Source organism: Denticeps clupeoides, chromosome 20 (genome assembly GCF_900700375.1).
Source record: "Denticeps clupeoides chromosome 20, fDenClu1.1, whole genome shotgun sequence".
Classification (NCBI taxonomy): Eukaryota; Metazoa; Chordata; class Actinopteri; order Clupeiformes; family Denticipitidae; genus Denticeps; species Denticeps clupeoides.
The window spans coordinates 12,546,950-12,557,118 of NC_041726.1; the positions used below are offsets into that span (position 1 = coordinate 12,546,950).

Consider the following 10,169-nt stretch of genomic DNA (forward strand, 5'->3'; position numbering starts at 1 on the left):
ACTAGTCAGGATGGAGGGAAAGATGATTACAGCAACGTACCACGACGTTTCACCTTTCATCAGAACAACGACCAATCACGTTGCCATTATTGGGTGTTGTATGTAGAATGCTGAGGAAAAAATGCATTAAACACATTTGGAATAAGGTTGTAAAATAACAAAATGTGGACAAAGTCATGCGTTGTGAATACTTTCTGGATGCACAGTACATACATTTGTTGCAACGTTCTTATGCATTAAGATGTAACTGTTGTACTAGTGAGAAGTGGCAGGTGTCTGATGCATTCGCAGGAATTTCTTACAAATGTGCTTTTTGTCTTTTTTTTAACTAGATAATGGCTCCGATAACATTTTACTATTTACTATGCGTCTCACCTTCCGCCATGACCGAGGCTAATGCGTCGCACCTTAATTAAACCCTGACGCCTCCTGCGGCTCTTCAGTGAGCGAGTCATGTTCCTCCCGCACAGATCGGCTGCTGTCCAGCCGAGGTTGCAGAGAAGGAGCTGGCCATGTCCACAAACCGCGCCAAGACAGTAGTGGCGTTTATAAATGTATTAATTTAGCATGCTCTCAGAGTGCAATTCCCATCTCCGTGTCTGTTTTTATGCGAAAATGTTCCCTGCCACGTGTTGCCATGTGTGCCCCAAAGCGCTCCACTCAACCTGTGGTCTGAAACTATCCCAAAGAGTTAATAGTCATTAAAATTGTTCATATGTCTTTTTGTTCATAAGCCGATCGCCTAATTTCAGTTTTTATTAATTTTGTTTTGCGTAATGTTGGGTTGTTTTGTATGTTTTTTGTATTATCGCAACCTTTATTTTTTCAATGACTTGAAGGTAATGACTAGGCAAAGTGAACATCTTATCTTAACGACATGAGACGAGACGACATAAGAAATTAGAAGATACACAAACTTTCAAGTGGGCGAATTGGGGGCGAGAAACCTGCGTGTCTGGCAACCTTCCATCCGGCCATACGTACGGCAGGTAAGGCGCAGTCCGCGACGCATGCGCAGACCCGCCTGCTCCGCCCCACCGCGGTTACATCCAGGTGTGACGGGTGGGGTGCTGGGTGCCGTTTATACCTGTTTACACCCGCGGGGCGGACAGAGACATGAACGGCGCGCACGTCCAGCGGCCGGAGATTAAAGTTTACGAACTGAAAGCGAGCGGTGGAGCGATGTTTTCCGTGTTGGCTCTCGGAACGCGAGTGCGCCGCTGAAGCGTGTCTGCGCCATCAAGCTGTCCCATGCGAGGTTTGATCACCTTTTTTTAAAATTCCTGTTTCTTAAACTATATGGAAGGGCACGTGATCTTCAGAATTTGCCAATTCAGCACGAATCACGACAACTGAGAATAACCTGTAGGATCCAACGCCTGATGACCTTCTGATGAACTCTGATTACAACCCATGTCTGCTTTTTAAGTCTTTATTTATAGAGCCAATTTAACAATGGTCGTTTGCACAAAGCGTCTGCACAGATTTCTGGGACTGGACATTCTAACCTCTTGAAGCTGTTGAAGCTACCAGTTTGATTCCAGTTTGGTCTCCAGATGTCTGGGCAGAATTGAAAGTGCTTGGATTCTAAACGGCTCCTTGAATTCAGCACCGGTGCATCATGGATGGAGAGGGGCAACGGTGCGGCGAGGACCATCCAACGCAAAATGGGGAACCAAAGCTACGCACGCGGAGCGGCTTCTCGTTTGCCACATGGCGTTCTTCTTCCCAGGCCTCCATTCGAAGCGAACGCAGCGGAGGAGAGGTCAGTAAGAGACTGTTGTCTTTGGTGAATGCCAGCCACCAGCGCCAAGCAGCACAGTCCAGCTCTAAAGTGATAGAAGCTTTAGACAGCTTGGAAACCTCAGCGAACGCCATGGTGGCGTCGACGCCCAGCTCTTACAACGAAAAGGGCCTCGGCGAAGCCGCGGGGGCCCAGGAAGAACCGGAGATGCGGGAGCAGGCCCGGCCCGTTGATGTCGGCTACCTTCAGAAACACTTCAGCACGCTGCTCCAGCCTGGAGTGAACAAGTTTTCCCTGCGCATGTATGGCAGTGCCAAAGGGGTGGCTGCAGAGCAGGAGCGGGTCAAGTCTTTCGGGGTCTGGATCATCCATCCCTACAGCGACTTCAGGTAACTTGGTGGTGTCCGAGCTCACCTAAAACCGGTGAGATATACCGTGACAACTACTAATTACATTTAATTAGTGGAGTATGTTCATGGACATTAAGTACTGAATTTTTCTAATAACGCTGCTACTTAAACTGACACGATCTGAGCAGGTTTAGGCCAAGTAGTGATGGGGAATAGTGATTATATTATCATAATGTATTCAGAATATATAGATTTTTTTAATTACTTAATTAATGCTTGTTGAACATACAATGTGGAATTAATTTTCTTATACTGCAGCATGTGTATTAAAATCATTCTTTATATGCCCTGAAACAGTTTCTAAAAGCACAAAACGCATTACTTCGTGTGGGTTCAATGGGTGCAAGAGACATTTTTCAACCTGATATTCCTTGCATCCTCTATGTATGCAAGGTTATGTTAAAATAATGTGGTTGTGGGTTGCATCAATAGTGTAATATGGCACTCCATATTCTGATCGGTGACTGGTGACAAACCCTTTTTAGGGGATGGATGACAATTTTTATTATGAATGGAAACTCAGTCACAAAAGCTCTACAGCATAGTTCTCAAACAAGAAATTCCGAGGACTATTTCTCTCAATCCGCCGAATCCCCTGGCAGTGTAGGCTGGTGTTTCACCATATCAATCTTAAACCCTTAAAACCCCTAGGACTAAATTTCTCGAATATGAATATTAATTTACTGTACAACTCTTGTAGTAACTGAGTTGTTGCTGGGGAGCTGTCCGTGGTGCTGATCCTAGGGTTTGGACATGCAGCACTGGTATACAGTAAATCTTGAAACCTCCCACAAGAATTCCATGTCATTCTGAAGAAACACAGCATGGCTATTTGTGGGCAAAACTATACTGTACTATAACCTTTTAATTTCTAATTACAATCTCCATAAAGGTGCACAGTGGCAACAGTGTAGCCCACTTGCTCTTCTTTTACAGTCTTATCATGTAGTACAAACGAGCTTTGAAAAGCGTCTTAAAAACTGTGGTGTAGGTCCATTTTACATATAGGAGGTTATATGAACATTATTTATAATTGACTGTGGTCCACTGTAATTAATGTTCCAGTGAAACTTACAGCAGGTGGGGATATTATGAACAATAACTTCACTGCATTTAAACACTGTATTAGCTGTATTTGAACTATAATCCAGCACAGGAGTCAGAATGAAGGATTTTCAGATTGAAAGCAAGGTCCTCACACTTCCTGACCATCAAAGTTTCTTTTAGTTTCTTGATATGTATATATGCAGTTTTGGAGAAAACAAGAAAGCACAGTACTGCAGCCTGCTGTAGTAATTCATTCAGCAGGACAAACGTCTTCCTTTGGAAGACGAGGCATTTACACCATGTTAATGACCTTTAAAAAAACCCAATTGTTTTTTTGTTTTGTTTGGTTCCCGGAGACGATTGCTTGAGGAGTATCTGGTTACCCTCTTCCTCATGCCCTCTTATCAAGTTACGGGACCAGTGAGTCCCTTAACCAAACTTCTCTTTCAAGGGAAAACCACAGAGTGGCAGATTGGAGTGTTGTAGACAATCTGCATTAAGTGGATGAAGGGATTGCATCTTTTTATGAGGGGAGAAGATGATCTGGATTAGCCTATGCATTTGTCACAACACAATAATGGCACATTTGAAATATTGCAAACCTTCCTTGTTTAACATGTGGACATGTCTGTTAACAGTATTAGATCAATTACATCAAATGGGTTTTTGAATATTTCATATATGTTCAACCCGGCTAGACCTCAAGGTTAATCCATGATGACACTCATGGTCAGTATTTGCAAAATACATGTGGCAGAAAACCCCCCTGTCAGATTTACCCCAATTGTGCAGAAGGTGCAGCAGGGTAATGCAGGCGTCCGTTACGGAGAACACCGTGCTATGGCCGGAAGCCTTACAACTGGAGCGATGACCGCATGCACTAATCTGTCTGTGATGGATTAGTGCCTTAGCCTGTCCTTCAGGTTCTGCACTGTCACTGTGCTTGATGTCCCAACAGATTTCAGCACCTATTGTTCAGAATTGCCTGATGATATGCCCAATAAATATTATTAAATATGATCTGTCACATCTATTCTGACAGAGCTACCACACTAAATCATGACAATAGAACTAAACATACATTTTCATTGATAAGGAGCCAATTGTTTGATCATGATTAGCCTTATTTAGTTTTATTTTAGCATTTTGTTATATTGCCCAGCCCCACTACCTAGTACACTGTACAGTGTGCTGCTATCTGTTATAATGAAAGGTTAACTGCAGTCAGGCAGGTGGTTGCAAATGTATAAAGACATTTGGACAAAATGCAGAGAAAACTCAACAGTGTGAGTGTCCATTGGCTTTTAAACATTATGGAATTAAATGAAATACTAATGATGCCACAAATAATACATTTGCACAATTTATTTCCAGAAATGCATTTTCCATCCATATGTTGCTATAAATCAGTGAACGTCAGTACAAATGGACCTGAGCACTTGAACTCAAACGCTCTCCTCTTACCTGAGCAGTCAGTTAATAATGAGGCCAGTTTTTTCTTTTCTTTCTCACAGGGGTCATGTGTCACGGTGGCCATGCTGCATGGTGTATAATTAAGACAAGTGCTGGTTCATGTTTAAGCCCAGAGTCGGCGTTCAGAATGAGCCTCCAGCTTGACTGATAGCACTCCGGAAAATAAAGACTGTGGAAAGAAACTTCAAACCGTGCCACACAAATGGATGACCATGAATGCATATACTGCATATAGTGTCAACGTACTGTAGTCCTTTGGGCAGATGTATACTGTTTTAACAAGCAACATCAAGGTTAATTTGGTTTATTCTTGACAAAAACTATTTGTGAGGCGGGAACGTACAGGTCCTGTCTTCACGTTGCGCTCCCACCAAACATAACCACATAATATATTTACAACATGCACCACATTGTCAAAAGGTGTACACACTTTTTACACTGTTGTCTGACCAAATCAGCATACAAGTCTCTAAAGCCAGGGGCTAATGACTAGCTGAAGAATGTGATGTCATGTGATTGAGGGTTAAAGATTTTGGAGCACATTAGTACCAATGACGTTTCTGCCAAAGAGCTTGATAACATCAGTCCATTTAAGACGGGTCAGTGGAGAGTGAGGCGTTGAAATGTGAGTTACCTTGGCTTTGGGTCGTTGTGTTTCACAAAGCTACAATTTTGCTACAATCACCCTATTAACAACCAGCAATGGGTGTTAATGTGCAGGATTGTTCATGTGATGAGTGTATAATGAAAAGTATGTCATTTTAAGACCACAGTTGATGGCATGACCGCAGAAATGTGCATTTTGCCTTGAATCCACCTCAAGGACATTGCATAAGAACAGTTGGATCAGATCTGAACTTTCATCTCAAACATTAAGATAATGTTGGTAGGAGTGATTGCAAAAAAAAATACCCTTATGTGGTTCTGTCATGTCAGATCTGTGTTCTAATTAACTGAACAATCTTGCATTATTGCTTAATTGCTAATTGCAGATACAGATCAGATCAGTACATACATTAATATTGAAGTAAGTAATAGAAGGAAATGACAGGAAGAGGATTTTAAACAGTTTATTTTAGTGGCTATAAACCTCTTAAGCTGTTCTAATTGAGGCTACCTATCTGGTGCATGTTCGATGGATTCTATTGCTTCACTGCGTTGCACATTTATAATAAATGAATTGGCTCTGATAGCAGAATATTTTATTTGAAACTCTTCCAGAATGTGTAACATATCAGACTTTCTCTGTTGATCAATTTCGGTTCTACGTTCCTGGTTTTCTAGCTTTTTTGGTAATATTTGTTTCCCCACTGAATTTGCAGAACATTAAGTTTAAAGTGACATAATGTTTTTGACAACTGTGTTACCTCATGTTTTAAGACTAAAAAATTAGGCTTATTTTGCCAATTTACACAGGTTTTATTGGGACCTGCTTATGCTTTGTCTCATGATGGGTAACCTGGTCATCTTGCCATGGGGCATTACCTTCTTTGAAGACCAGAACACCCTGCCCTGGATCACATTCAACGTGGCTTCAGACACAATTTTCCTGCTGGATTTGATCTTTAACTTCCGCACCGGAATTCTGGAGGATGAAGGCTCTCACATCATCCTGGATCCAAAGGTTGTACTAACCAACACTTTTTTTTTTTTTTTTTAATTTAGGTACATATTTTTATTACTAAATTAATGCTCTAACTATATGGAACAAAGACATTTGGGTGGGTTATAGGTAGTGGAATGCTATGGTCCAAGTCAAGTGGCCACAGGTTACAACAAAAATAATGTTTTCAATCTGAAACAGATGGTGCACTATTATTAAGTGGGTTTATATGACATTACAGCAGATTTTAGGACTATTTGTATGTGGTCCACAGGTGATACGCCAGCGCTACTTACGCGGCTGGTTCCTGGTGGACTTCATTTCCTCCATACCGGTGGACTACTTCTTCCTGGTGGTGGACTTGGAGGCACGGCTGGAGTCGGCAGAGGTGTACCGGACGGCCCGGGCGCTGCGTATTGTGCGCTTCACCAAGATACTTAGCCTGTTGCGCCTGTTGCGCCTCTCCAGACTCATCCGCTACATCCACCAATGGGAGGAGGTGAGGCATGGCAGACATGACTGGATGGAGTACATTCTACACTCATTTTATCCATAAAAGATGGTCTAGGCCATGAAATGTTGTAATATGATTGATTTTTTTTACTAACAAAGTTTTAGTACCTTTTAGACTCAAAAAGAACCCAAAGAAGAACCTTGAGTAAAGTTTGATAAACTTACTGTAATCCAATGGGCAGATCTTCCACATGACGTATGACCTGGCGAGCGCAGTGGTGCGTATCGTGAACCTGATCGGCATGATGCTGCTATTGTGTCACTGGAACGGCTGTCTACAGTTCATGGTGCCCATGCTGCAGGACTTTCCTCCACATTGCTGGGTGGCCAAGAACAACATGGTGGTAAGCAAAACGATTTCAACTGAATCTGAAAGATCAGTCATGTAGCAAATTCATTTTATTGCAACTCCGCATGAAGTTACCAGGTGAGGGAGATGGAATTGGAAGTGGAGCGCCAGTTCAACCAGCTGCAGCTCAGGCAGCAGTCCCCTTTGCCATCCTTTATCTGATTATATGCAGTGCACATATTATAGGTCCTTTCCCCAAGTGGAGTCCATGGCAGGAGCAGGAAATTGGCATCACCGATTAGGCATGGGTGGTATTTTGAGCTGAGGGGCTGGGACTGGTTTGGGAGTTTAGGGTGGAGCTTGCAAATTGTGGTTGGGATGACAGAAATAATTACACACAGAACAGAAATGGTCATTAGTTTGACTCACCTATGTAAGTACCAAACATTTTATAAGATATGAATCCTGAGGGTGTCTTTGTCCTTACACTGGTGAACAGGCCCCTCTTAATAACAATAATCTTTATAGTAACAAATAAAAGTATTGCCCAGATCGTCTGGAAGGTCCTGTCCAGGGTTTGAGGGATCTGTGATTATTTTCCCTGCCCTTTTCCGGGTTTTTGAGAGAATGTTTGTCTTTCAGAACACTACCTGGGATGTGCAGTACTCCTACGCACTCTTCATGGCGATGAGCCACATGCTCTGCATCGGCTACGGTGCTCAGGCTCCAGAGGCCATGACGGACGTGTGGCTGATGATGCTCAGCATGATAGTGGGTGCCACCTGCTACGCCATGTTTTTGGGCCATGCCACCAACCTTGTGCAGTCCCTTGATGCCTCCCGGAGACAGTATCAGGAGAAGGTGTGCAAATGTGATACATGCATAGGATGCACATGTCATCCTTTGAATTTTGTTGATACTACAGTACTACCCGACAGTCTAAAATGACCAAATCTCGTAAGAATTATTCTTATACCACTTAGATTTCACATTAGGATGTGAGTGTGTTGTTTTTCATGGCCTCTTCACAAAAAAAAAAAACAACAACATACGAGTGAGTGAGTGATGGATGGATGCTGTTCCCTTTGTCTGCAGTATAAGCAAGTGGAGCAATACATGGCATTCCACAAACTCCCAGCTGATATGAGGCAGAGAATACACGATTACTACGAGCACCGCTTCCAGGGCAAAATGTTTGACGAAGACAACATCCTGGGAGAGCTCAGCGATCCACTCAAAGAGGTCCGAGTTCAGTTTCATCTGATTATACCTCTAATATTTTTTCTATTGATGTGGATTTCTCAATGGCCTTCCTCTTCACTTCCATTTAGGAAATAGTTAGCTACAACTGCCGCCTTCTTTTGGCTAACATGCCACTCTTCGCCAGCGCTGACCCACACTTCGTGACCATGGTGCTGACCAAGCTGCGTTTTGAGGTCTTCCTCCCAGGCGACATAATCATTCGCGAGGGGACGCTCGGCCGTAAGATGTACTTCATTCAGCATGGCTGTGTCAGCGTCATCACCCACAACAATAGGGAGAAGCAGCTGAGTGATGGTTCTTACTTTGGAGGTGAGCTTTAGAACTACCACCTATATTGGTGCAACATGGAGCCCCATTAAAATGGAAGTGCAATAAATTGTTATGATGAAACCAACTATTTCCGTCCCATTCTGCCTTTCAGAGATTTGTCTGCTGACACGGGGACGACGCACAGCCAGCGTCAGGGCCGACACCTACTGCCGCCTGTATTCTCTGAGTGTTGAAAGTTTCAATGAGGTTCTGGAGGAGAACCCCATGATGCGAAGGGCCTTCGAGAGTGTGGCCGTGGATCGCATGGACCGCGAGGGCCTGCAGTGAACCAGTTTTTTAAGGACATGAAAACAGAAAGATATGTGATAGAAACAGTTTGTTTAGGTGAATGTGGAAATCTTATGTGCTGTTTGTTTGAATACATTTTGGAACATTGTTATGCACAACCAAATTTCAGATTTACTGCAATGAGGTGTTCTGAACCCCAGGAGCACGTAAAATGTGTATAGAAATGTGTACATTCAGTATAAAGTGTATGAATGAGGTAAGCATATTTATAAAACTAAAATTACATGACTATACTAGCTTAACATGGTTTTATTTGGCACTATTTTCCAACTGGCGCTTTGTGCTTCCTCATTAGAAAAAATTAACACCAACAAAAAGGGTAGTTAATGTAGTCCTAATATTCAAAATAAGATTTAAGTATAATAAATACGTGCACATAAAGAAATACATGTATTTAAAGTGCTTGCTTAATTTATTATAAAACCCTTCCTGTTTTTATAATATACTGGTTTTTAGTAGAAAATAACCAAAAGCACTGATTAGGCTTCTCCATTCATGGTAATGTTGTTTTGAGACATTTACATTAAATTTTCTCAATATGATTATTTTTGTTCTGACTTACAAACAAGGTGGTCTGTCTTTCCAAAAAGGTACATTTCTTTTTGATAATATGAACTCTCTGTTTCTGCCAACTAGAATCAGTTCTTCATGTTGTTTCAATAAGCAAAAGTCTGTACATATATTTAAATGTTTCAGTGGCTAATTTACTTCAATTAAAGGGAAGGATGCTTTGCGCAATATCATGCCAATTCATTTTTTTCTTGAAGTGTGGTGAATTTTTTCCTTAAACTTTCTATAATATGCAAATTTAGTCAAAGTATTATTATTAAAAGACATTAATAATAATGTCTTTATGTACAAGACATACAGGACCATAGCGGCTTCTGTCTTTAGAACAGCCTCAGCTATTTTGCATCATGGATTCAAACAAAGTGCTGGAAAAGTTCCACAGGGATCTGTGCTGACTAAATTTTTTGTATAAAAATCGATATTTGATGTCCCTGTATCGATACAGTAATAGCACGTAAAATATCACTATATATTGCTCTATCGATATTTTCCAACACACCTGGTGATAACAATAACCAAATAGCCATACCTCCAACATGGGTACAAGACCAAGCGACTACTGTAGTTTGCCAAAGGCCAACTACGTTGTAATGTTGTAATAATACAAAATAATGTGTCTGCAACCCAGACAGGGCTGCA

At 41.8% G+C, this 10,169-nt stretch overlaps 1 protein-coding gene across 1 annotated transcript; it reads left to right on the top strand.

Annotated features, from left to right (window-relative positions):
- The first annotated feature begins 1,039 nt into the window (after positions 1–1,039).
- Positions 1,040–9,698, top strand: hcn3 (hyperpolarization activated cyclic nucleotide-gated potassium channel 3). Its single transcript, XM_028963706.1, has 9 exons — positions 1,040–1,258; positions 1,610–2,133; positions 6,091–6,298; positions 6,552–6,776; positions 6,973–7,134; positions 7,722–7,940; positions 8,175–8,321; positions 8,411–8,651; positions 8,764–9,698. Exons 2-9 carry the CDS (start codon positions 1,622–1,624, stop codon positions 8,937–8,939), a joined length of 1,890 nt encoding a protein of 629 aa, XP_028819539.1. The 5' UTR covers positions 1,040–1,258; positions 1,610–1,621; the 3' UTR covers positions 8,940–9,698.
- The last annotated feature ends 471 nt before the right edge of the window (positions 9,699–10,169 follow it).

Excerpts from the sequence above, each read along its gene's own strand:
- hcn3 (XM_028963706.1), top strand. The coding sequence starts at position 1,622 with ATGGATGGAGAGGGGCAACGGTGCGGCGAGGACCATCCAACGCAAAAT. Across the intron at positions 6,299-6,551 it reads ACATCATCCTGGATCCAAAG|GTGATACGCCAGCGCTACTT; the intron begins GTTGTACTAACC and ends TGTGGTCCACAG. Across the intron at positions 7,941-8,174 it reads GGAGACAGTATCAGGAGAAG|TATAAGCAAGTGGAGCAATA; the intron begins GTGTGCAAATGT and ends CTTTGTCTGCAG.